General features: G+C 41.0%; 3 protein-coding genes across 7 annotated transcripts; 1 reads left to right on the top strand and 2 right to left on the bottom strand.

The window, feature by feature from the left end:
* Positions 1 to 804: 804 nt before the first annotated feature.
* abcg4a (ATP-binding cassette, sub-family G (WHITE), member 4a) lies at positions 805 to 21,272 on the bottom strand. 3 transcript variants are annotated; one of them, XM_085288820.1, is made up of 16 exons: positions 20,634 to 21,272; positions 18,164 to 18,401; positions 13,226 to 13,273; positions 12,752 to 12,869; positions 12,510 to 12,642; positions 12,376 to 12,426; positions 11,250 to 11,395; positions 11,036 to 11,159; positions 10,703 to 10,817; positions 10,479 to 10,618; positions 9,126 to 9,224; positions 8,839 to 9,007; positions 8,654 to 8,754; positions 8,409 to 8,567; positions 4,316 to 4,434; positions 805 to 4,187 (listed from the first exon to the last, which is right to left on the bottom strand). In XM_085288820.1, exons 2-16 carry the CDS (start codon positions 18,390 to 18,392, stop codon positions 3,962 to 3,964), a joined length of 1,977 nt encoding a protein of 658 aa, XP_085144946.1. In that variant the 5' UTR covers positions 18,393 to 18,401; positions 20,634 to 21,272; the 3' UTR covers positions 805 to 3,961. The 3 variants fall into 3 exon arrangements, with proteins under 3 accessions (XP_085144946.1, XP_085144945.1, XP_085144944.1); XM_085288818.1 differs by lacking the exon at positions 13,226 to 13,273 and having other exon boundaries at positions 807 to 4,187; XM_085288819.1 differs by lacking the exons at positions 13,226 to 13,273; positions 20,634 to 21,272 and having other exon boundaries at positions 806 to 4,187.
* A 1,296-nt stretch (positions 21,273 to 22,568) lies between these two features.
* Positions 22,569 to 23,775, top strand: LOC146565582 (cobalamin binding intrinsic factor-like). Of its 2 annotated transcripts, none has more exons than XM_085288816.1 (4): positions 22,569 to 22,717; positions 22,801 to 22,936; positions 23,080 to 23,209; positions 23,553 to 23,775. In XM_085288816.1, the coding sequence occupies exons 1-4, from the start codon at positions 22,636 to 22,638 to the stop codon at positions 23,595 to 23,597; spliced, it is 393 nt and encodes a 130-aa protein (XP_085144942.1). In that variant the 5' UTR covers positions 22,569 to 22,635; the 3' UTR covers positions 23,598 to 23,775. The 2 variants fall into 2 exon arrangements, with proteins under 2 accessions (XP_085144942.1, XP_085144941.1); XM_085288815.1 differs by having other exon boundaries at positions 23,080 to 23,213.
* A 74-nt stretch (positions 23,776 to 23,849) lies between these two features.
* LOC146565581 (inactive serine protease PAMR1) lies at positions 23,850 to 26,339 on the bottom strand. Of its 2 annotated transcripts, none has more exons than XM_085288813.1 (5): positions 26,028 to 26,339; positions 25,731 to 25,895; positions 25,462 to 25,629; positions 25,169 to 25,369; positions 23,850 to 25,001 (listed from the first exon to the last, which is right to left on the bottom strand). In XM_085288813.1, exons 1-5 carry the CDS (start codon positions 26,131 to 26,133, stop codon positions 24,988 to 24,990), a joined length of 654 nt encoding a protein of 217 aa, XP_085144939.1. In that variant the 5' UTR covers positions 26,134 to 26,339; the 3' UTR covers positions 23,850 to 24,987. The 2 variants fall into 2 exon arrangements, with proteins under 2 accessions (XP_085144939.1, XP_085144940.1); XM_085288814.1 differs by having other exon boundaries at positions 26,034 to 26,338.
* Between the last annotated feature and the right edge of the window lie 1,247 nt (positions 26,340 to 27,586).

Genomic DNA, 27,586 nt, shown 5'->3' with positions numbered 1-27,586 from the left:
AGTGCAGAGCCTTATCATCTTCAAGTTATTAAAGTCCGTTCTGAGGCTGTGCAAAACTCTCAAAGAACTTGGACAGTTAAAAACACTCTTTATGTTTTCAGTGTAACCTCCCTCTCACCCCATCAAAGCTGGGACAGAATCCAGCCCCACTACAAGTCTGAACTGGATAAGCAAAAGAAAGTGAAGGAATATCCTCTCTCTTCATGCTTTTTCATGTATTTTCTCTCTATTTTAAAAAATGAGAGTAGATTAAGTTTGAAATCTAGCTTCCTATTCAGACCCAACTAAATATTTTCCCAGTGAATGTAGAAAAAGAGCGTTTACGTTGAAGCTGCTTTTCTTTTGTCACCTTCTGCTGAGATGAGGAACGTAATTTATGACTGAACTGCTTCACCACTCTGGATAAACCCATTATGTACATCCGTGGAAACACTTCAGCCCCTCTCATCCTGCTACATTGTGCCTCTCTGCAATTACTGCCCTCCAAGTCAACAGGACTGGGGAGCTTCGGAGCTATAAAATGTGCAATAAAATGTGGAAATCATTTTCTGGTTCTTCCTGATGTTTCCTGCACGCCCCTCAGCTTTATGATTTATGTTTTAAAGCACACCCGTATTTGAAAAAGCTGTTTCAAGAGGTTTTCGCATCAATACATGGCACGAAACAGCAGCCGAGCTACTACTGGGTTACCTAAATGCCTCTAATGTAAATTTAAAGCTAAACGAGTCTTGTGAAAATGCTCACGATGAGTGTACTCCTGAGCACTGGAAAGAATCACAAATAATTAAGTGTTTGCTACTCTTCAGTGTATAAATATGGTTATGGAAAAAGTATCAGCGATCAGTGTCCGATCAAATCATCTCACAAAGAAAGGGTAAAGGTTATAAATGATCTTTAATATAATCCTCGGAACAGCGTTCAGTATACAGAACTTGCATTTTTTTTTAAATCAGAAATTAAACTCTAAGCGGAAAATTAGATAAAACAACTACCTCTAATCCCATCACACATTTTTAATAAGAGTCCAAGCTTTCTGTAGGGATAGCCTGCATATTACTCTTTACCATGCGAGTGCACAATAAGCCCGGTGGCTTCTTATGAGCAAACGGATGAAGCTGTGAAATGATTTTGCAAAGTGATAAAGAGACTGCGCAAACAGTGTGACGTCACCATGCGTTCAAGTGATATTGCATCCTGCAATTTCACTTCCATAGCTACTTCATAACGCTTACACACATCTCACATCTTCCCACACCTCATTTATAATCAGCTAATCAGGGATTCTACCAGACAAACTGACTGTACTACAGACTTTGTTAATGTGTCCTCAGAGCACTTATTTTGGTCAGAAAATTAATGGTAATATTGGACACTGCATGCACATTATGGGGGAGAAGAAGGGAGACTTGTTTTCGTCTTTGGTACCACGGGCCTTAACATCTAAGCCCCAAACTCCCCCAGACTGTCCAGTTACTTGATGACTGTTTATTGGTTGGCGTTGGAGTTGCAGTTAAGTTTCTGCTTCCAATTTAGAGAAACTTAAAACACATATCATCTGTTTTTGTAGGAAAATTGAGTTTAAACACCTTTTATTTCATTCCATGCATTTTTTCTATAATTATCCTGATATTAGAATAAATGTTATGATCCCGCTTTGGTCTTTGAGGTGACAATCTTTCTGACAATCCATTAGCTTTTGTCACTGAACACAAGCAACGAACGCACTACAACGAAAAAATTTCAGCGTCACATTTCATGTAATTGGTCTCACAGAGTTGCCTTTGTGTGGTTATTGCACATAATAGAACCGGTAAGAAGAACATAAACCTTATAAACTGCAGGAGGTTTCATAAACATCACGATGTGAACTATTGCTATTAATCACAGCCATCTCTGTGCTGAACAGCGAAGCAGATTAGTGATTAGTGATCTGCTCTCCAATCCAGCTGCTTCCCAAAGAGACTGCGAACCTCTTTAGCTACATAATGACATATTTGGCTCTCTGTTCTGTATCCCTGCCTTCTTCCATCCAGGACGTCTCGTACATTCGCCTCTTTTCACTCCTGATCGTGTCATCTTTAATCCGCACTAGTGACGCACACGTGGCTCCAGATGTTCTAAAAGAAATGCTCAGTGCAGAGCGGAGGATTCGCATCTCCTCAAACGTGGCGGGACAGATATGTTTGGATGAGGAAATAAAACCACTGTCCCATACTCTAAAATTTAATATCTCATAAATTTCACTCCTAAGATGATCATGCAACATCCATGTGCCGTTTTCTTTCCCCCATTGCACTTTCAAGCAGCACTCGTCTTGTAGGTTTAAAAAAATAAAACTAAATACAAATAAATAAGAAAAAACAATAAAGATACACTGAAAAGTGCAAATGTACATTTGTTTACAGCATGACATACTCACTGTACAATCATTGGTTATATACTCACATTATTTGAAGTATTATAATAAGGATTACTAAGTAGCATAGTTGGAGTAAGAAATATTTCATAGCAAGTCTATTGGAAAATATTTGCATTGCCGTGTGACTAGGAGAGGCTCTTCTAAACATTGCCATGGTGATGTGTGTGTGTATGTCTGTAATGTACCTCTGCGTGTGTGTGTGTGTGTGTAAGAGAGAGAAATAGAGAGCCAGTATGTAGATATAAGGTGTAGTGTATGTGCAAACAAGGAAGCAGAGAAAACTCAAATCATTCTAGTTCAGAGGCACAAAAACCGCCCAGCCAGCATTTCAAGTATCTAACATTGTTTTGAACAACACGCATCTGTCAGACATCAGCAAAGCAGAGAGAAAGAGGAGGAAAGGAGGAGGGGACTTCCTTTTTCAGCTCAGGGAGGAGGCAGCTAAAGAGTCATACGAGTGGAAACAAGCATTTCAAAGAACTGTGTCAAAAGAGCGACACTGATTAGACAAACAACACTTTTTCTTCTTCTTCTTCTCCTTTTTTTTTTGCTATTTTTTAGCCATAATATATTCTATTGCACTTCACCTAAAATGCTATTCTGTCTGCGATGAAGACGGCCCACTGCATCAGGCTGCAAACAGCTTACTCGCTTTCACGTGTCGCTCCCAATTCACTCAATGCTTCCCGAGTTGTGGCAGAAGCAAACACGTGCAGGAGCAAGTAAGGAGTCGTTAGGGCCGGATGCGGGGCGAATCCATGTCAGTCTTTGTATAAGACACATTGCTTAACATATTCACAAGCTCTTCATCCGAGGCAAAGTGTCCCATCACTGTGAGCGCTGGGGCAAAAGGCCTGCGAAAATGGTCTCCAGCGAGGAGAGTCATCCACTGGCAGTCGATTTCTGTTCCATAAAGACAAGTCGCCACGTCGTGCATTTTGGTAAGGACACCTGACAAGATTATCCTACAGGAGAGAGAGATGAGCCCCAAAAAAGGCTTCCACTTTTCTGTTGGCAATAACAGAGGATCTGATTTGAAATCACGTTTCAGGGTCATCTTGATGGCTGCTGTTCTTTGTGTCAATTAAGCAGATTCTGTTGTGGGCCTTGAAATACCTTTTAGGCACTGGATTAAGAAGCTCCAAGTTACAAACACTTTCCTGGAGTCACCAAAAAAAGTACATTTTCAAAATTCTCAGCTTAATGAAACATGCGATCTGCTTTTTTGGGGGGTGTTCTGTCCACTCATGGTGCCACTGAGCAATATTTTATTGTATTTATGAAAGGTGATGGTGACCATTACCTGGCATACAGTAACAGTGTGCAGGGAACAACAATTCACAGTTGAAACTTTTCATTTTCTTATCAGTAAACCTTTTCAATCTGTACCATACTGTACAGTTTGAGTAATGGTGCAGCACATACTCGATTGATTTTGAAATGTTGAAACTGAAAAAGAGAGAGGATAGGTTTTCTTACTATCTCACACTTCTGGGATATTCATGAGCATCCATATCCATCAGCACTGTGCCTCTGGACGTCTTAACGCTCTGACTTGACTTTGTAGCGCAGAACCAGGTAAGTGGCGAGTCTGAGGATCAGGAAGAAAACCCCCAGCACCATGAAGTCCACGTAAAGCTTTGCGTCCTCCACATCCAACAGCTGCAAGACCTCCTCTGGCTTTTGAAACTTACACACAGGGTCTGGACATTCAAGCTCAGACCGGTTCATCCCATAAATAGAGAGTATCACCCCCTCAAAGCCATACCTAAAAGTGGGTGATTAAAGAGAGTCAGTGTAGACAGTCAAACCACAGAAACCAATTACTAAAATGAGTTTAGAAAAAGCTTGATTTTCTATTCAACAGCCTTAGAAATTCATTGGTAGCTGACATACCTGACATAGGAAACATAAGAACTCCACTGTAGGTATTTGGGAATGGTGTCAAAATTGACAAAGAAGCCAGAGAAAAGGAGGACAGGTATGGCTGTGACTGGGCCCACAAATGTTGCCACCTGTGGAATGAATTAGCAGCAAAAATCATATGAAAAAGTTAATTTCTTACCTTGTAAGCAGACAAAAGAAAGTATTGTAGTATAGCATTTTAGATCATTATCATTATCCGCTGTTTGCTCACACTGGTCACTTTTTCTATAAAATGCACGCTTGGTGCATCCTTGATGATGCAGCTAAGGAACCTTGATTCAGTTCATCTGGAGACAGCATTTTTCAGTTAGAAGAACATTTATAACTCATCTAAGTGATTTCTTCCATCTCAGCTGACTGCACATTCTCCATATTAACAGTACAGCTGCACAACAATCAAAACCAGCACCACTACCTAACACAAGATCAGCTTCATGATTGTTAATATGCAAATTATCATAACCCTTGCTCAGTGGCCATATGTGCTGTTTACAGAGACTTGGGGAACCGCTGGGAAGCCACATCAAAGGTGGGATGTTGCAGTTTAGTTACCGTATACCTACGGAGTAGGGGGCACTCTTTCAGTGATGAGGATGAGGATCAGCCTAGACATGGAGGAGAGCTGGTTTGAGCAAACGGCCATATGTATAAAAGGAGAGCAACCATGTCTAGATCAAGGAGGGTACCTAAGAGTATCTTCACATTGCTGATTAACTGTCATTTTAATATGCATATTATCCATCCATGTTCTTTTTCCTTTTTTCTTGAGAAGAAGGGAGCGTCTGAAGCCAAGAGGTGGGCCACACCCTGAAGAAGCTACCAGTCTGTTGCAAGGCTGACACACAGATCATTCACACTCACATTTAAACCTATAGTCAATTTAAAATTGCAAGTTAACCTAACCTCACCAACTACATGTCTTTGGACTGTGGGAGGAAGCTGGAGTACCCGGAGAGAAGCCGTGCAGACTTGGGGAGAACATACAAAGACCACACAGAAAGGAGATTCAAACCCAGGACCTTGTTGCTGCAAACCACCATGCCACAACGCTCTCTGAATGTAATGTGCATATTAATGACCACAAACTGAGCTCATGGCTCATTGTTAGGCGATGCTGCTCGTTGTGATTGTTGTGCAGCTGCCTTGTTTATAAGGCTGGGAGATCTGCAGTCAGCTGAGACTGAAGATAACACAACGTCCGGATGAACTGAATCAACTTTCTGCAATATAAAATTTGTTCTGTTACATTGTGGAACTGTCATTATAAGTGCTGCTTTTTTCCCCATTGCATTGCATTACAGATTTTTGAGGACCTTATCATTCATTGTGGCAAACTACAAGTGGTAAGAAGACACTATGCCACTGCGAAGTCTGGGATACTTGTCAGCATCCACGTCAGTGCTGGATAACAAGTTATTTAAAAAATATAATAACCAAGTAATTGCATAACTTTAAAACATCAGCTAGACACCTTATCAAACTCTGTCAAGAAACCTTTATATAAATACACACAGTATCCACCATTCTGGGATGGCTGTTCGGCAAGATACTAATCACAAGTTGCTCTCTGATGCATCCATTGGACTGTGAATGTTTGACAGAAAGCACTTATGTAGAAAAAGCATTTTTAAAAAGTGAATTAGGTGAGTTGTATAAAGCACTGAGTGTCTCAGGCAGAGTAGATAAGTGTTATATAAGATCCAGTCCTTTTACCATTCTCTTTATTTACATGTTGCATACATGTTATGTTTTTTATTGAACAAATGTCAAAATAAAAACTGAAACAGTGTGGTTTATTAACCAACTATCTGCAGAAATGTATTAACAATGCATCCAGTGTAACTTTGCCTCACCAACAACAGAAGCCTTCACAGAAGGTCACAGTAACATCAAGCGTGCCTACAGAGCAACACCCCTCCCCCACCTAGGACAATCTGACCACCTCTATCTGCTCCTCATCCCTGCCTGCATTCCCCTCAGGAAATAAACCCCTCGAAGCACCCATGTCATTAAAACATGGCCAGATGATGCTCTGTTTTGATCTGAAAGACTGGTCAATCTTTGAACAGAAGGACCTGGAAACCTCCACTCATTCTGTCCTTTTCTACATTAAATGCTGTGTAGAGAATGTGACATCCAGGTTTTTCCTAACTGAAAACCTTAGATAACGAGTGAAGTACAGGCTCTGTTCATGACTCATAACTCAGCCTTCAGGCTGAGGGACATTTCCCTGTTCTGCACTGCCAGCGCCAACCTGAGGAATGGCATTAAATGGGCCAAGGAGGCCTGCAGGAGGTGGATAGAGGGCTTCTTCACCACCACCAACACCCAGCAGTTGTGGAGAGGTATCCAAACTTTCAGTAACTACAAAGGACAGAGCCCCACAACCCCCGACAGCAGCCTCAAACTCACAGGGGAGCACAACACCTTCTTTGCTCAGCTTGAAACCACCCCTCCCCTGGGAAATTCTGAGGAAGAATAACGTGGACCAGAAGCTGCTGCTGGCCTTTTACCGCTCCTCAGTGGAGAGCGTGCTCTCATAGTGCCTGGGTGTTTGGTCCTTAGGAGCCACAACTGAGAATAGAAAGGCTGTGCAGAGGGTAATTAACACTGCCCAAAAAATCATTGGCTGCACTTTGCCACTCCTGGAGACCATTGCCAGATCCTCCTGTCTCAGGAACCAGAGCCATCACAGGTGACCCCTTGCACCCCGCCCACCACCTGTTTGACCCGCTGCCCTCTGGTTGGCACCTCAGGTCGATTAGGTCCTACACCTCCAGACTCATTAACAGCTTCTTTACTTTGCACTACCTCTGAGCACTTTGCAACTATTTTGTTCTCCATTGTATGCCTTTTATCTTATCTTGTATATATCTATCTTGACTTTCTGTTTTCTCCTGTTTGCAGTTTATTCCTACTGTCTACTATTTAGTGAGTGGAGAGGAGCACCTACAATTTCATTGTACATGTACAATGACAATAAAGGGCTATTCTATTCTATTCTATTCTATTCTATTCTATTCTAAAAACCCAACCCTCACACCTTCCACTTTTAAACAAAGCTATCATTCCTAAATGCAGACTTGCCAGAATAAAAAAAGCCAGTTTACCAAAAACACAGAAAATTTCGTTAATAAAAATTTTGGATTGCAGGGATACTTTTTTGATAAAGGGTGACCACCTCCACCTACGTTAAACAATAAATGATTACAACACCTCATCTGACACACACAATCTCTTGTTGTGTGCTACATGTGAAAAAGTGCCATTTAATGCCAAGATGTTCGCAGCATTGTTCAGAGTAAATGTATGACTAAAACCACCCACTGTAGTAACAACTCTGCTGTGTGAGCCCGTTCGATTTATTTCAAACAGTAGAGACAGTCCAGCAGCGAAAAAAGCAAAATCTGACACACAAACATCTTTTTCTTTACTGAAATTCAGTCAGTGCACTACAGGCCCATTTTTACATATTCAAGCATTTATAATATAGCCCATAACTAAGGGTATAATTCCCCTGTAATTAAATGAAATTTCATTGTATTTTATTTGAAATTTCAATGTATTATATTTACCTACAAATACTTAGGCAGGGACACTAGAATAAGGAGGTAACAACTCCGGTTTTTACAGGAAACAAAGAAATAATTACATTTTAAGTAATTTTAAGTAATGTGTAAGTAATTTTAGATTGTGTATCAGTAGGTTTAAGTACTGCATAACTTCAGGTACCATACAGGAAAGAACAAATAATTACATTTTAAGTAATTTTAAGTTGTGCATAAGTTTGGGTTATTTTACAGAAAAGAAGACACAACTTACACTGTAAGCAACTTTAAATATTGTGTAATTTCTTGGTAATTTTGCAAAAAAAAAAAAAAAGAAGCAATATTTCCCCATCTTAAATAGTACATGTACTTGTGTACTTTTGCTTATGTACTTTTTGGGGTGCACCAAGCTACTTATTATGAAGTAGCTTAACTTTGCCTCTATCATTATAAAACCACATGGGTGCATTTATTTTTTCTTGTACGTTGTTGGGAGAGAACACTCCATTACTTACCTGCAGAGATGTTGATGCAGCTCCTATAAGCAGACCCAGCGACTGCGCCACCAGCGCTGTGGATGTAGACAAGGCCATAAAGAGCAGGTAGCGACCCACCTCTGCAGGTTGTTCTGTCATCCAGTACACTATACTACAGTACATAATTGGACAAATCACCTGTGAAGCACATTTTTAATGCAATTAGTTTAAACTGTACTCCACGCATGCACAAAATACGAAGTGTTCAAAAAGCAAAACACTACCTGGAACGGTATGTCAGCCATGGTTTTGGCCAAGTAATAGGCCTTCAGGCTGTACCAGTAGTTAAGATGTTCTCTCACAAACACAGACATCTCTAGAGGAACTGTGGAACAACAGCGGCATTTAAAGACTTTCCACTTGTAACAGACAAACAACTTCCACTCTCTGCATAGAAGACAAGTCTTACAGGTTAGCACTGTGGGCATCAGGGCAGCAAACATGAGGAAAAGCATAGAGAAGAAGAGGAAGCCAGTGTTGTTGAAAACCTTGCTGGCATCATTTCCAATTTTGAGATAGAGCAGGCCAATGAGTACTCCAATGGACAGATGGGACATCACCCTAAGGTGGGTCAGCACCTTGAGAAAAAAAAGAAATAAAACTCAAAAGTCTGTAACTCATGACAAGAATAAAAACAAAGTTTAAGTGAATTTTAATTGATAAAATCTGGAGATATTTATAGAGTAAATACTATACCGTATCTCTGCATATTGTAATGAAGGTTCTTTTGAAGAGGATGCAAAACTGTGTGAATGTACTGGTGGCGAAGCTATGCTTCTCAAGTGTTCCTGTGTCCTGTGCAAAATTAGAAATAATAGAGTACTCATATCAGTTAAAATGATAACATGTAGCATTATTTCTTGGTGTATTTTAAACAAGAGTGTTTCTGTCTAGTGGCAGAGACACTTGCAGCTTACTTACTGTCTATAACTTGTTTTGTTTTACAAAAATGAAATTGAAAACTATGACGATAAGGATATCTCTATTCAACTCCACAGGGAAACATGTTCTCTCTAATTATTATTACTAGGAGGAGCAGTATCAGGATGCAGCAGCACCCAGGGGCCAGCTCTTCATGTAGGCCACTGCTTTGGTCAAGGGCACAGTGACAGCAGAATTAACCCAGTGTGCTTTCATGAAGAAACCAAAGTAAGCTCGAAGCGTGAGGAGTGGTCGCAAACTCCACACGGACCAGGTTCAAACTCAAAACTCCACTTCCTGTGCAGATCTAAGCTAAATCCACACTAGCTGTAGTTTTATTTAAAGGACAGATACAAAAGTGGTGTTTGTCTTCTGGCTCAATCAGAATCAGAAGGGTAATAAGTGCATAACAAAGAATAACAGAGAAAATCAATGACCTCACTGCGCTTAAAGGAAGCAGCAGGGCAAAACTGCAGTATGCATTAAACAGGAGTAACCGTAAAGCAGACAGCTGTGGGTGGTTTACAGTCACGGTTCTAGCATTTTTGCTGATGCTCTTATTAAGTTATTATATTATAGGGCTGAGAAAGACATAGTGAGAAGACAGCTTATAGAGACTAATGAGACGGATCAGTGGAGTAGGGATGAAAAAATTGTACCATTTAAAAGGTATTACTGTGAATAGGAAATAGGAAAGGTCTATTTTTTATTTATTTTGTTGCCTCAATTTTTAGCTACTGATTATATTTTTTATTGGCTGTCATAGCAGCATTTTTAAGGTTCCCATTCAGCTGTGAGCAATTTGAGTATCTGTGGTGAAATACAACCCCAGTAAGTACAGCACTACTACTTTTTATAAAGGTATCGTTTATCATTTCTATTATATGGTGGCTTTGTAGTTTAGAAATATGTTGCCTGCATCTAATTGTTAATAGAAGTAGACAACAATAACGAACGTGGTTAATTCCAGGAAAACCAGAGACAACAAAAAGCAAGATTTGATCAATTTTCCTAATAAATGAACAATTCTTTAAAATGAGTAAAGTCTGGTACTTTCAGGGGTTTAATAATGTTAAATACCAGACACACAGGGTGTGTGTGATGTGTTAAAGCGCTGATATCACTTACACTGTGACACTGTGAGGGACAAGAGGAGTCAGTTTTGTCCCTCGAGTTCTTCTTGCCCTCCTCTGAGCACAGTCCGCCCTGGACTGCGTCAAACAGCACTGGGTTCAGGTCTCCGTACTCCCCCGATGCCACCTCAATGACTGGGAATAGAGAGGACAAGCTAATGAGAACGATGCATAACATATAAAAAGTTATGCATGGATATACACTTGTAATCAACTCACTGAAATCAGCTGGATTATGATATGTCGGGCAGTGGAGACCCAGGTTCTTCAGATAAGGGATGAGGTAAGGGACTGTGCCCTTGTATATGCACTGACCCTGACTGAGGATGTACAGCTGGTGAATAAGAACACATGTACAGAGTAATCAACATAGTTTTGAACACAATGGCTCCGTGAATAATGCATCGACAACTGACAAAACAACAGGGCCGGGTATCGACTGCCACACAGCTTCAGCTGCATGAAACAAACCCTGCAAGCATGTAGTGTCTAGGTCTGAGCTGCAGCTAATGGGTGGTGAGGCATGCCCAGGAGAAAGAGCACTCAAGTTACCTTATCAAACATCTCAAAGAGCTTGGCACTGGGCTGATGAATGGTACAGATGATTGTCCGTCCTCCCTGAGCCAAGGACTTCATGAGGGAAACGACCTGGAAGCAGGACGCGCTGTCCAGACCACTTGGATGGGACACGCAAAGAAAGATGCACTATTTAGACTGCATTTCAGCTGAAATCACACAGAGTTAATCCAGATGAGTGTTGTCCTACCTGGTGGGCTCATCAAAGAACATGACAGGTGGATTGTTAACCAGTTCCAGGGCAATGGCCAGTCTTTTACACTGGCCCCCAGAGAGAGAGATGGTACGTGTCTGAGCACACTCCTGAAGGCCCAGAGCGGTCAGGATCTCGTCCACCTTCAACCCAAACAAAGAGAAGTGTTGGAACGCCACGGCGCGCTTACTCAAAGCTAAAAATAGAGGTGTGCAATATGAAAGAGATTTAACTTCAAAGCCAAATATGGATGTATGCTGTGATGTGCAGCAGAAGGATTTCACTGCAGACAAGACAGTGGTCATCAACTGCAGCTGCACATCAGCATACAGTGTTTTGCTGCCTTCAGTGTTGTTTGATGTGGATCAGACAAGTATTCTGGCTCCAATGTGATAATGTGGCTTGGGTTAGCTGTGGCAGGGATGTCAAACCTATTTTGCATCACGGGCCACAGCCCACTTTAATGTTACTTTGGCCAGACCAGTTAAACCCACCTTTCTGTCACTGTACAGAAGAAGCAGAAAATTTCTTTTTAAAAATATTTTACTGAAAATAAAAATTCTATAGTAGGTAACTGTTTATCTATTACTTAATTACTTAATTATTTGTAATTTGAACAAGGGTGGGAAGTCATTATTTGTAAGAAAAGCTGTCAAACTTATGAAATACAATTAAAAGTCCAAAATTTATGCCTTCCTTAACATTTTCCAAAGCAGTCCAGGGGGCCGGACAGGAGTTTTTGTTTGGACGATTCTGGTCCCTGGACCTTACCTTTGGCACCCCTGCTATAGGTCATTGATTTCCATTATATCAGGCAACTATTAGGTTGACCTCCTCTGTCTTGTCTGTGCCCTGCTTCTCTAAATAGCATAATATAAATTCTTATTAGACAACTGTTTCAGGTTAAAGTGGTGACTTAAAAGTCCCCCAAAATTAAAATGATCAAAAAGTAAGACTCCTCATTTTTTTTGGAGTTTTACCCCAAATTACCTCAGAAACATTTGTATTAATGGCAAGCAAAACTCTCTGCAGCTAGACACATTTCTATTCATTTCCACACCCCTAACATCAGCAACCGCTTCTGCACGTAATGCAGAAATACCATCAGTAAGTTCAGACTTACAAGCTCCTTTTTGACCTGCATGCTCTCATTCAGTTTCAGATTGGCGGAAACCTGAAAGACAGACAGAACTCAGCTGTCATTGCTGAACTAGGATTCAATGAGAAGTTAAGATTTTACTTTTTTAATGACCTCACCATCATGGCCTCCCTCGCAGTGAGGTGTGGCAGCAGCATATCATCTTGCATGATGTAGCAGGACATTTTCCTGAAAGTCCTCAAATCCCTCGGTCGGCCGTTCACCAGGATTGTACCTTTCATGCCGGTCTCCCTGTTTTTAAACACAGTACCAGCTTCTGAGCATGAGAGAGACCTCTTCATGTGCATATCATTCAATCTTCCATTTCCACATCTGCAATAACTCCAAGTGCAGGGCTCACCTGTACCCCGCCAAAATATTCATCAGTGTGGACTTTCCGGCTCCAGAAGGCCCCATGATACCAATCAGCTCTCTGCTGTTAAATCTTCCTGACAGACACTTCAGGAGGGCTTTATAACCTGACAACAACAAAAAAAAGCTGAGTTATTTATAATCATGTGATTAATTTCACCAGTTATTCTTATAAGCATTACTTCAAAGTTAACACTCATGGTTTTAGGCCAAATGTTATAAGGTCTAATGTGAGCGTTTCTTCCTTTGGATTCAAATTGAACTCTTTCACTTATTCATTTAATCTTTTATTTATTCATTTTTTTAATGTGGCCCTGAAATGATACGGAAAGACGATGAGAACGAGAAGTACAAGAACTGTGTGGAAAAAAAAGAGTAACGATGGAAAAATAAAACTGAATGCTCCTGATCTGATAAACAGCTCGTTCAAAGTGTTTAGAGCGGGAGTACTGCACTTTATTACCTTTGCCAACGAGGTTGTGTTTTTCACAGCGTTCACGTGTCAGTTTGTCTGTAAACAAAGTTTTGATTAAATTCTGATAAAACTTTGTAGGAGTGCAGAGTAGGGTGATATTAACAGCCCATTAAAAACTGGCTTACATCCACCAAGTCTTCAAGGTCAACTTAAAGATTTATTGGTTAAAAAAAAAAAAAAAAACTTTTAAAAGTAGCCTAAAAAGTATTAAATATGCCACATTTGACCTCTGACCTCAATAGATTGATCTGAAGGTCAAAGTGATAATAATGCTATATAGTTATATATAGCTTTATATGTTTCTTCCTGACATTATTTGTACTGACAACATATAGGCATATAAGGAATAACACATTGGGATTCTAGCTATCATGTTACTTTCGACCTCTGACCTCTTCAAAGTCAAATAAGGTCAAACTTTCATAAAATGTCTTCATCTTTAAAACTACGCTTACATTTCTGCTGCCTTTATTTGTATTGGCAATATTTAGGAAATGACACTAAATATCGCATTATAGTTTGCATCCAAATATCATGTCACATTTGACCTCTGACCTCACGTTTACGTGTCACATCTGCCTTTCTTTCAAACTGACCCCAAATACATTATATCTTTAAAGAAAGTGTTAAGAGACAGAGGATGAGCTGCTTAGTTCATTAGAAATACACTGCGATATAAAATATAATCAGCTCAAGTTATTCATGTCCAGTTATTGACAAATAACTTACTTTATTTAGTAGTAATTCACTTGGAATGCATGTTCACATTTACTGTATCGTCAAAAATAAAAATAACTATGTCAAGTAGTTTCAACAGGACACTTTCCATTTAGTTTAATGCACTACACAAAACAAAAATAATATTTATGAAATATAACAATGTAACATTGTTCCCCTATAGCTGGCTTTGTGGAGGTCTGCGCTCCTCTTGTTGAATGTATGTGTTACCACCCTCAGGCTTTACAACAGACAAAAGCATGAAATGAACTCTTATATCCTGTGTTGGAATGTAAAGTGCTACGACCCATCCGCTTGGTCATTTTTAAACTACTTGTTAAAAAAAAACTTTTCAGCCTCCCGACAGTGTAACAGTGAAACAGGCAGTTTTGTGTCTCATGTTGGAACGGACTCAGTTCACTGATTTTAGAAGAGCTTCAACAGACGGTTATGCAGGTAGAAAGCCTATTTTCACTCCACCACTTAAAGTCCCAGACGATAAATACCACTTTTAAGCAGAACTAAGAGTCCTGTCAGTCACAGTGCAGAGGTATTGGCCATGGCATCCCCACCACCCAGCAAAGGGAGTCTTATTGTAAATTAGAGATGCACTTGCTGTTAGAAGTGACTTCTTAAGTGAAGTTGGCATACAGAATGAAGCTTGAACTGCAGTTAGAGGGGGCTAGGGTTCGGGCGCGAGACAAAGGAAACCAAGTTTATTTGTTTAGCACAAAGACAGTTTCAACTGCTCTGTGTAATGCGTTAAAATGCTTAAAAGAAAGATGAACAATAAAAGGCTAATTCAAGAAAAGAAAACCTTTAAATGCAAAAGATATGAAAACAAAATGTTCCAAAAGATTAAGCACAAAATTAAAAAATACCAAAAACTGAAAACTCATAAATATTACTCATAAGCGGGAAAGAAAAAAGAAATTTAGCTTAGTTTTAAAAAAACACTATAGTTCAGACATATCCAGGCTCTCAGAGTCTCTGAGACCTGCAGGGGGTTTGGAGTGTGCATATTAAAGCAGTAATCTAAGATGATGATGCCCTCACTAGCACCAACAGATGAACCACAGTCATTACTCCCATGCAGCGGTTTTAACAAACGGTTGCTTTGGTGTGGCTTGCAAATGAAGATGACTCCAGTTTTAATGATGAACTTCTCTAACCTTTGCAGTTCTCCAGGCACAATGGGAACAGCAAAAACAACCAGCTTAAGAGCTGACAGAAAACCTGAAATCTTTTTGAAATCGAATGTCAAAAGGAGCTTTAAGTACCCTGGCTTTTGACGCATGTCTCCCTCGCCTTACCCATTTCTCCAGTGTCCGTATGGACACATTTTCCTGTCTTGAGCTGTGTAATTAGGGTCTCAGCAGCACAGCTGCCAGCCTTCTGAGTTAAATAGCCTAAAAGTAGTGCCCCCTCCTCCTTTCAGTGCTATAACATCAGACAGCCTCCACTCAGACAGCAGAGCTGCTTGCTGCCAGAGAAGCAGTGATGCCATGGCATGTGGTGCATACTGATGATCTAACCTGATGCTACAAGCCGTGGACGATAATGGCCTTATCTGTGTGGGTCTGCAGGGACATAACCCAGTGCCATGAGAGCCATAGATTATGTGGCTCACCTCACTGTTCCCTGCTCTATTCAGTGAGTGACTAAAGCCTGATCTCATGGACAAAGTCAAAGAAGGGGAATAGCATCAGGTGTGGTCATCACATGTCTAAAGTGAAAGAAAATTATTAGATCTTTCCCAACAAACCTTCTTCTTTTTTCCCTTCACACTTGGAGTTTACTGTTTGTTCACTGGTATCTATTTCATCTAATTTCATTCTATCCTTAAAGGAAGTGTCTGCTAAAATACTACCTGGTTGGGGGGAAAAAACACAATCCATCACAACAGACTGAAAAAAGAAAGAATACTTCACCGCTTTGCACGTCTACAACATTTTTATACATTTGATGCACAAAAATGATTTCTTTAAAAAAGCAGCAAAACCAGAGACACAACCCTTTTTTTGCATGCATTCCTCTTCTCTGTCAAAACCCGATGTCTAGGCTGTCCTCCACACAGCTGACACTTCAGTCAGAGACGTGGGTGTGCTATAGGCTACTGGTGAGAGCCAATGCATCATGGAGCCACGGGCCTCAATAAGAGATGAAGAGCGAGTGATAGAAGTGTAAGTTCTTTCTCACTTCACAGCCTCATTTTCAGCCTGGCTGTTTAACGGAAGAAACAGCTCTGTTAAACTGAAGGGATCAGAATATTTAATAGATAATATCCAGCCTTCGTACGGCAAACAAACAGAGTGGCTCCCAGTTTACCTTCATTTGATCATGCAGACGTCATGTAGAGATTTTATTTTCATATTTGATCAATGCTAATGAAAATTATCCATAATCTTTCTGCAAGACAATGTCAGTGATGAAGCAGGATGCATGATTTCCATCACAGAGTCTCAGAACTGAGCATCTATGCTCCATTTTGAGCATGAACCACTCCTTTTACAGATTTGAGATTAGCCCTAAAAGGATAATGGTACGGGAAGTGCAGCATTCAATGAATAAGCTGCAAATATAACAAAAAAATAAATAAAAGCAACCCTCCTTTGTCTACTAACCAGATGATCAGTGCAGGTGCAATGAGCAACTCACAGTAAATCGCCTGGGGGCATGTAAACATTTCCCACTCTCCCTTCCTCCCTCCCTCCCCTTTTAAGTATGAGCTAGTGTTTCACCAGTTATCTCCCTCGGGAGGAAAATATCCTCAACATGAAAGCGGGTCACAGTAGCTTCATCCTAGCAGCGATAAATAACTGGCCTCACGACAAAAGGGCCCACAATAACAATAACACAGACAGAGGACGGCTCATGCATTACCTTCCTCCACTGACTTACAGTAAACAGAAACTACGTTCACTGCATTACAAGTTCTTCTGCTTCCTGCTCATCACAGAGATTTTCAGAGGTGACTCACAAGCAGTGTGTCGCTAACGTGTGTTTTTTACTTGATATAAACGCACACAGCAGATCAGCAGTTCTAAGCTCTGTGCTGTTACACTGTCTTTGCAGCTTTGATCAGAGAGGAGCAGCTCTGAGCTTAGCTGGGTAAATGAGGCACAAACACAGACAAGCCCCTCAGAATAAACTCCAGCACAGGTGAAATTAGAAAGTTAGGTGTGGCTTGCTGGTTAAAACAAATGGGCAGGATGGGCCCAGTATGAGGCGTGATCGGAGGTTCAGCGAGTTTGGACAGAGGGTAAAATGACAAGGAGAACCTCTTTATGAATGGAGCCACTTAATTTGCAAAAGCTGATGGAGAAACACTTTCTGTTCACACATCATCAGGCTGATGAGCTGAGGCAGGCACCCCGATGAGAAAACAGAAGCAAACCAGGGGCTGATTTTAATAAACTAGCCTCCAAAAAACATGGGCTTCAATGGACAAAGCAACGCTGGATTATTGATCCAAGCTAGAGGTACCCTCGCTGTTCCTCTTCGCTCCTTGTTGATACTCTCCACGAATTCAGGTTTCACAATACTCCTCTGCCAGGCTTTCATAATACGCATCAATATTACAAAAGACTGAAAATAGCACAACCTGCAATGCATCATGTAGAGGCTTTCCTAGGGTAACATGTGCCTAGTGTAAATAAAGGATTCCTCTGAAGCACCCTTTATCCTCACATTCCCCCATCCTTTTGAGCATATAGAGCATTAAAAAAAGCAGCTAAACCGAACAGTTTGCGGAGGGTGGTTTATTTGACGAGTCGACTGAAGGCTGGAGGCTCATCAGCAACAAGGGCGTTGAGTTTAAGCGCTGTTTGTATTTCACAAGCTCAAGCTCAACAGCTCAATCATGGGCTTGACTCGCCATCGCCACAAAAGAGACGCAAGCAGCGTGCCAACCTGCAAGTGTAAATTATTTACTATGTCTAAACTGTGCTGAGCGCAGCAAAGCTTGCAGGCACACTGGCTGCTACAACATGGTGGAGGTCTGTGAGTGTGAGTGTGTGTGTGTGTAGTGGGCTGGGATATATGTGGCAGAATAATGGAGAAAGGTAACAGAAAATAACAACAACAAGAAAAAATTGTTTTTCTTAAATGTCACAAAGGCTTTTAAAGGCCTCCTCGTATTGATCGCCATTGGTAATGTTTGCTTGCTCATCCATCATGGTTACTGTGTGAATTAAGCATTGCCCGTACCTCTCCTCCTCCACCACGGACCCTCCCGGATGGTGTACGAAAGCTCATTGAACTCCAGGTCCACAGCGGAGCGGCGTGGGAGGTGGGAGAAGCGTTGGGCCTCAGTGATGTGGTTCTCCACTTTCTTCAGGTGGGTGAGCAGCGGCGCCTCCTGAGGCGCTCCGCCATGAAGTTTGGTCTCCTCCATGGGGATGCTGACCGAGCCCTGCTCGATCGTCTTCTCAGCCATGCTGAAAGGCTGCAGGGGAGGGCGAGAGGGAGACGTGTCAGTCTCTGCTTCAAAAGCAATGGCGTCTCGTATCTCTGGTTTTATACAGGTTATGAAGTGTAGCTCCCCTGATAAATGAACCAAAGCAAGCTTCGTTAATCACAAAGTATAGCTGACAGAGATAGTTTTTGTGTCACGTGCTAGATGTAGTTAGAAATAAAAGACACCATAATAAACCAGATTAATTCAAACTTTAGCCGGTAAACGGCACTATGCACGCAGCAGCTCTAATTCATTTGAAGTATTTCTACATAGTGAACAAACTGATAGACTTTTGTAGGCTCAGCAGAGGTGAGTGCGTAAGGGTGTGTTCCAGGAATGGTTTTAGTTTAACTGGAGACATCATCCTAAAACTAGGTGCCGGACATGATCTGATTACAGTTTATTCTATGGACTGGCTGTTTTAAGGGAATGAGATTCAGAGCGTGAGGAGCTGGGATCTGGTTTCAGTCCTGCAGCACACTTGCAGTTCTGCTGATTCACACAAATTCACCCCGAGTCAAAGCAGCCTGTTGGAAGTGTAAACAAAATTATAACACAGTTATTTCATTAATCATTAATGATAGTCAATAGGTTTTGACACACATAAATTACTATTAGAACTAAGTTTAATTAACTCGGGGGATAACGGGCCTAATTCAGACAGCTTAAGGAATTAATTGAGTGGCCTGGTTTTGACCAGTACGAGTTTTTTTTATTAAGAACCTTTAAATGAACTACGTGGATGTTACACATCAACATAAACATATTAAAGTACTATTGTGTGAGTGAATGATGTAGGCCCAAAGTCCTGACTCTAAGTAACTTGATCACATGTAATGTTATTACATAAGTACAAAAACTTAAATTGGAATCTGGGCAAATGAAATTTACTAGATTCATGTTACACCAAACATATTGGTGCATTGATGAAAAAATGGTATAGATGCATTTGATCAATAATGTCTGTGTTTAAGCAGCAGGCTTATATCAAATTTTGTGTGATATTGTCCAAAATTGTGGAACTTGCTTACTGGCATGTCCTTCATAGTAATGTGGAGACTACTATCTGTATGTTCACAGATTGCTCTGACTTAGTGGGTCGTATGTATATTTAACAAGCTACTATTTACATACTATTTATACTATTTATAATCATCTTTCTTATAATATAAAAGTCTTGTATGTGTCTAATTTTAAGAGAACAAAACTAATGCATAAAATTACAAAATTACATCCAAATAATTTTGAAAAAGAAAAACCTAGTTATGCAAGTCTGAAATGACCATAATAATAATATAATAACAGTAATAATAATAATAATATGATTATGTCTTTAGGACAGTTTTAGCCATTGTGGACAGATACAAATAAACAGGATATTGCAATGCATGCAATATACACATACACAAACCACGCCAGATCATCCACTTAGCCATGTCCAAGTGTGATCATTGCAGGTACCACTGACGATTATTACACGACACCAATCAGATCACATATACTACTGAAATTTGGGATGGATGTAAAAGTATATCAGAAAACATTTGTGGGATGCGTATTTGCAAATCCAAACTGTTTAAGCGATTACTGTAAAGGCTACAAACGTCTGCTGCTGTCATGCAAGCCTTGCAGTGCTTGCAGTAGTACTCTGAGTCAGTGTCTGCCACTGATGACCTACTGTATGTGTAATAAAATATCCTCAGATAAAGGAGGGCCAGTGATGAAGATTGACCAAGGCTTCTATTGATCATCCTCCCATTAGTGACTTTCCATTACAAGCCTGCATATAAGCGTTGTAAAACCCTGACAGACTTTAATGGCCTCTCAGTCAGAGGAAGGCCTCAGTGTTTCACCATGTGCGGCCCTAAAGACAGGACACATGAGCTCAGACAGCCATAGAAGAAGTCTCCTATACAGGGGGATGAAATATGGTTATCACTATAATGTATAGCAGTGCAATATGCACTGATTCTGCGCCCTGCAGAGACTTGCCATTGGTGGTGAGGGATGCTCACATCTCTCCAAAAAGCACCTGTTAACAGTAAAAGGGTGAAAGCCAGATACAGTATTTAGCAGAAGTGACTTTTTTAAGTAGATGAGTCATACATTAGTATGATCTGAGGACATTCTTGCAGTAAAAGTGGCTTCACTGGTCATTTCTAAATATGTAGTGTGTTTCATTGCACATGCACGCGCATACACGCAAAACATTTCACATACTTGTGTTGAAATGACCAGGTGAGCAGCTCAGCCCTGGTTTCCCTCCGGGTGAGAGCAACAGTGCTCAGTTGATCCCTTCAGGCAAATCAGCCCAGTCCTTCCACATCAGAAGGTCTCCCAAATAGTCCCAGCCCAGCAAAAAAAATCAAAAAAGAAATAATAAAAAGAAATAGATGAAGATGATCACTACGAGCCACAGTCAAGCAAAAATCAGCGGGGCAGTGAAGGACCGAGCTGTGTTCCCCTTATCAATATCACTCGGGGTGCGGCGCACATCATCCCGCATCAACTACAGCAATCCCTGAGATTAAGATCATGTCCGGCCTCAGACTATGACTGCATCCCGGAGAATCGTCAGGGGAGCGGGAAGACTGTCATGTTTTCCCTCGCTGAGATTGTTCCTTTCATGAAATCCGTCCGTCCCGAACTCGCATCCAAACGGCCTGTACTCACACACATCCCCCGCAGCGGTGTGGACGCCAATCCTCAGTCGGTGACATCTGGAATCACACACACAGACACACACACTAAACCAAGCAAACAGCGCTGCAGATGCTTCAGCAGCATCAGCTGCAGCCCGACAGAGCAGCCGCCGTTATCCTCTCGCCGGTTAGTGCGTCTGTGTGGTGCGCACGCCGGTCTGGGATGCAGGGCGTTGCTGGCAAGATGCTAGTGGAGGAAACAGTGTTTTGTTTTTTTGACAGATCAAATCGTCATCCCGACCTGGTGTTTTTTAATGAATTGGAAATAAAACCTGTGAACAATAATCGACAGCAGGGCTGATCGATAATAAGCACATTTCCGAAACATTTTAAGAATACTGGGGGGATTTAAAGCTGGGACACTGAACTTAAACTGGGAACTCATAAACAGTTAATTGAATATATTCATATCGCTGTGACTGCTAGAGCCTTCTTGATTAAATTGGCCTCTGTGACCGCAATTTAAACATGTTTTTGTGCTGATTTCTGCTCTGTGGTTATTTGGGGCTGTCTCTTGCTGGGGTAACGTACAATATACAGCCTGTATATGCATAGATGTGCTAAGTGTATACATCCAATGCTGATACATATGATAAAGTCTGGCTCCATCGCTGTAAACATGAGGCCCCTCTGTCTCTTTAAAGGCCGCACCTGCGCAGCTGCCTGGTGCTGATGCTGCAGTGCCCGGGTTATTTTCGGTAAAACAGACGGGGTTACTCGCGTTCAAGCGGGCCCTACATGCCTTACATCACCCCTGAGAGGAAATCAAAACCATTTTTAGCCAATCGCACCTGCCTCTTAATCAGACTAACTTAAAACGAGCTCTCACTCTCTGGTGGCCAGACGAGCAATTTCAGCAAACCAGCCTATTACTCTCTTTCTCAGCCAGACTCATTTTGCTAAGAGGAGGGACCATATTGTTTTTTTCAGACGGTAAGGTTTAGACCTAAATCAGCAGGTTTAAACTTTGGTTCTTTTAATTGAATTCTCTGTAGATCATCCTTGGTGTGATGGGGGATAAGTCAGTTCACAAAATAAAGGTGAACCTGCCGTTTTTAGTTCTATATTGATGTTTTGTGCCCCCATAACCAGGTTCGTCTGATAAGACTTGGGTCACATTTAGTTCACTTACATTTATTATTCTACTGTCAAGATTAAAAAAAAGAAAAAAGAAAGAAAAATTTGTTTGCGTAAGGGAAAGAGATATTCTCCCACCCATCTGAAAGAAAAACCCACAGCCACAGGACAGATCATGAATCATCTAGTGTAACCTCCGAGATAACAGTGTTTCTGTATTTATAAAGCACACATTAACCATCATTGATTGTCACATAAAAGCACTTCTGTGTTAGTTTTAAGTTTCAGGATGTGAATGTGAATGTTTAACCTCAACAAAGGTATGTGAGAGTGCCTCGTGACTTTCTGGGACTGGAGTTTGCTTACAAATGTGGGTTAGGCATGCTATAAGTAGTGAGGTGATGTGGTGTTAGACACACATCTGAGATAGAAGATTGCTCGACATGGCACTAAGGACATCAGCTCTGCTCTCTGTGGGCTTTTTCCTCCTGCTGACACGTGGCGCTCTTACAGACACAGATGAAGGTAAATTTTACAGAAGCTTTGATCTTTTGTAGACGTGCATCATAAATTGTATCACATGTGAATTGCTTTGCGTGCACAATCAGGATCCCTCTCTATCAAACTGTCTGTGGAGAACGAGCAGTCTAACGAGCCTCTCAAGTCCTACTCCAGCAGTGTAGTAAAGGGAGGTGTGCTGCTGGGAGCTCTGAGGAGACTGCACGATGCACAGCACGACTTTAAGTAAGTCCACCCATGACATCCCCTTTAATATAACTGTCTAGCATGCTTTATTGCTAAAAAGGAGCCCCGGCTGATTCTCTTACATATTTAAGCTGAGGGTGACCCATTTCTGCTCTTAAAGCCCTGACTGTTTGTGTTGCCAGGTTCACAGTGAAGGAGGACCCAAACTTTGGCCTGTTCTTGGAGAGTGTGAATGGAGTGGCTGGAAATAAGGATGAGAAGACATACTGGGAGATCCTGTCTGAAAGCTCTGGAGAATTCGACAGACTGGATGTAGGTGAGTGTCATCCCCAGAGCTTCACCTCAGCATATCTGAGGACGACTTAATGAGCCATAATGAGACAGGAGATTGGGTTGTCTTTTTCAATTACTGCCTCCTACAGCTATTGAAAAATTATCTACTCTGACAACATTTGTGCGTGTTTATCTTTTATAGAAGGAGAAGGTGGTGATACTACACATTAATAGTGATTTATCTATTAAAGCATGTTTTTTTGTCTTTTAGAGAAAGGATGCTACGCCCCATTGTTATTTCTATTGCTGTTGTTTCTGTTATAATGCTCTGTCAGGCTGTATGTGTGTAAATATCAGTGTTTGTCATCTAAACATCGTACAGGGATCGGCTGCTACATGCCCAAAGCGGATGAGCACATCGTCTTGAGGTACACCACCTGGAGTCCTCAACAGTGATGCATGCTGAGCAGTAACTCCTCAGGATCACAAGTGGAAGGGAATCAGTCCTAAATCTCACACTTGTGATGCACTTTGTGACAAAACAGCGACATCTAGTGGTTTAACCTGTAATGTCGCTTATTAAAGGCAGTGAAAGGAAAAAAAAACCCCACATTTTGAGTCTGTTTTTCGGTTTCAAAATGAAATCGATTTTAGTTGAGTAAAAAAAAGACAGAGGAAAAAAAATTCTGAAGTCTTTTAATGTGATTTTAAAATATATAAAACATATAAGCCATTAAATGGGAGCAGAGGTCAAAACTTATTAAATATTTTGTCATATATCTTTTGAAAATCTTTGATTAGTGACTTGCTTTCTCCACACTACTTCTTACCATTTTTTAATTTGGAACTATATCAAGTGTCACAGGCCTGCCTGGAAGCCTAATGCTCAGTAGTTGTTTTGTGAGGAGCGATGGGATGATGGACACGGGGGATGACTGATAATATAATCCAATCAGAATAATATTAGTGCCATCTGTAAAGCTCTGCTTCAGGTCTGCATGGCTCAGAAATCATCGCTTTAAATGTTAAACCTTTGATTTCAAAGACATGAGTAGTTTTTAATTCATTTCACATTCATACAATTGGCTTGTGATATACATTTCTCAATAAATAACTTGAAAATAAAAGTACACACAGCATGACACCTAAAGTATAAATGCTGTTAACAGTTCTACACCACTCTCTCTGTTAACTCTGACCCCTGAACAAACATCTTATAACAAGATTAAGGTCTCAGCTCCTTCCACGACAGATGGGCTGAGAGGAGACGCAAGATGCCAATCTCTTTGGCTTCACTTCCCTCTTTCCTTGTTTCTCTGATTCCCATCCTTATCTGAGGAAAGTAAACATGTGCATGTGTTTGCAGACATCCAAGCTAAATATAGTATGAGATTGAGATATATATATATATATATCTAGACAGGAAATAATGTTGAAAAGCCCAAAAAATCAGCCAAAGTCGCTTTCTATTTCAAATAATTGCTGAACTTGAATCTAATCTAAACCTCTCAGGTGCCTTTCACTAAATTTGTCCTCCCTTTTGTTTTCTGACCCTCTCGCCGCTTTGCATCCTAAAGAGTGACTTAACACTGGCGTGCCAGAAGGATTTGTTCTTGCCATGTAATCCTTTACATACAGAAAGCAGGCAGGCAGGCTTGGAGTGTGTGCCGGAGAGATTAAATTATTGTCCTTAAACACCCAGATTTGTTCTTAAAATTGGATGAAGCAGCAGAAATGCAGCGTGACTCTTTGGTCTACAGCCGGTCTGTGTCTCCTCTTTGTCTGCAGCCTTGTTACACTGTAAGCATCTCTGTGTTTTAGCCTGCAGACACTTGAAAAAAACAAAACAAAAAAAACAAAGCAGATATCATTCCTGAAAGAAGGATAGCAAATTCATGTGTAGAGCAATATTAAAATGTATTTGTACACAGACAGCACCGCAGCATGCTCATTCTGCTTTGCATTTGTCCTGACAATGTGGAGGTGGAAGCAACTCACCACACGAGAAAGCGCAGTCACAAATGCAAGGGACACATTGTGCAAAGAACCGTTTCCAGCCGGTCTCCTTCTTCCTGCAGTTGTCTATCTGAGAGCAGCCTCGTTTGGGTGGGCCGAAGTAGCTCTTACCCACGCAGGTGGAGTTGCATGTCCCACTCAGTTCACGCTCGCTGATTTCAATCTGCCCCTGCTTACACATTCCTAAAAGGCAGGTCAAAGAGCGTAAATGTTGATACTGGGTCAGAAAACCTATTGTTGTTGTTGTTGTTTTGTTGCGGTTTGTGTGGACTCACGTAGGCAGATAGGTTTTGGAGTCCAGAGGCCATTAGGCTGACATGATCTGGTAGAGTTTCCAATAAGCCTGAATCCTGAGCGGCAGGTGTACCTCACCACAGATCCCACCCACCAGTCATTACCATACACTGCTCCATTGTAGTCCACATCTGGCCTTCCACAGTTCACTGACACACAGAGAAAAGGAAATGCAGGAAATACAAAGCACAAGACGAAGGTATTTTTAACAAGTGACCTTTTGTTTCTTCGCTCTGATTCTGTGTCTTACCTCTGCACAAGGATTTGTAGCCGAGCCAGCAGCAGCTAGAGTCTCCACAGCGATCTCTCCTCAGCTCCCGGTGCCGCGCTTTACAACCTCCTAAACAAAGCGGGGCTGACCCAGACCAGTATGTGTCATCTATGAAATTCGGCTGGGAAATCGATTCGATCTCACCTGAAGAAGAAAAATACTAAATCATTGGCTTCTTAATACGCAAGGATTGGACAAACATTCATGTATGCCATGACTTAGTAACCAGAAAGTTAGTGAAGAATAGCATTACAGTGTCAGAAAAGGAGATCTTACCACTACCTTCCAGCTCTCCATTCCACTCAGGAAACTGAGATGTCCCTCTGTGGATGGACCCAAACAACAACAGGAGCAGCAGTATGTAAAATCTCACAGTTCCCATCTCCTGATGAAGTAGTTTTTCTAAAAAAAATGTTTTAGGTGCACCCAGGAACCAACTAGAAGCATTATACTACGCCATCACTAGACTATGAAGCCATTAGAATCAGTCCCAGGAGAACCGAGTTCACTCACTGGAGGAAGAGGAAGCAGCGAGAGAGAGTTTAAGTAACGCTTCAACTAAGCTCTGTGTGCTGCCTAATCTTCTACAAACAGCTAATGCTGTGCACTGTTTATCATCCTGGGACTCCACTTGGGCAAAGCTGTGTCACGATTTTGACACCTGATTAGAGCTGGGCGATATGAGATTTTTTCATATCACGATATGTTTTTTTTTTCATTTCAGGCGATAACGATATCTATCACGATATAAGCCAAATAACTATATTTGTAAGATTTAAATGTGCCGTTGCTCACAAGTAAAATGTGAAATAATCAGCAGCTTGTTTTTATTTAAATATTTATTTCCCATAATAAGTTCAACAGGGTAGATGTACTTAAGGAACATGAGACTTTTTCAGATAAATAAAGGCAAATATTGCAAACTACACAAAAGGCAGCCGCTAAAGCGTTTAAGTTTCAAAATAGAACAAACGAAACAGACTAAATTGTCAATTCCACTTAGAAACAAAATATTAATTCTAAAAATAAATCTTAGTTTGTTTTACAGAAGAACAGACAAAACTGACTAACTTTTGTCAATATCAAATAAACTGAGAACTAAAAGGAAATTCTCAATCTCTCCTTGTTGTATAGCTGAGCTTTTCAAACAGTTTTAACAGTTACTTTAGTCTGACAAAAGCCGAATGACGAATTAGCGCTTCCAGTCAGAGACTCAGGCCACGTCCACACGTACACGGGTATTTTTGAAAACTGAGATTTTCCGTTTTCGTTTTAAAAAATAATCCCGTCCACACATAAAGGCAGAAATGAAGGAAAACGCTGCTATGAACATGCCAAAGCAGCAGGTGGCGCTAGATTCCTAACCGTGCAGAAATGTTGGCCAATCAGAAGTCTAGAAGCCTCGGTGGGAAAAAGTAAACAAAGCTGGGGCATAGAAGCAGAACCGAGTCGTATGTGTGGAGGGACAGTAACTGTGTGTATATGTAAGCATTTAAACACTGCAGAGAGTAGAATTAACAGTAACAGTATTGTAGAAATTCATTTCACCGAAACAATAACGTGGCGCACAGTGTGACGCATGCACCAGTTTATTGTATTTCCAGACTTGCTTTCGGCACAATTTACAGTGCACGCTACTCTATTTTTTGTCAGACTTGAAATAGCCGAAATACCTTCACACTACGGAACTTCTATGGCTCTTCCGTTTGACAATCTCTCCGGCATTGGAACCATCATCTGTTTTCTCTTCGGTCACGCTCGGTTGATTTTTCTAGTCGGCACACTCATTTCCTCCATTACCTGCTGGCTACTTCCCAAACAAACACACGTGCGGC

This window comes from Mchenga conophoros, linkage group LG10 (genome assembly GCF_057382185.1).
Source record: "Mchenga conophoros isolate Kocher_MC1m ecotype Shallow Benthic linkage group LG10, M_conophoros_male_GT1.1, whole genome shotgun sequence".
Lineage (NCBI taxonomy): Eukaryota > Metazoa > Chordata > Actinopteri > Cichliformes > Cichlidae > Mchenga > Mchenga conophoros.
The sequence above is the reverse complement of the archived record's forward strand: the minus strand, read 5'-3'. Positions and strand labels throughout refer to the sequence as shown.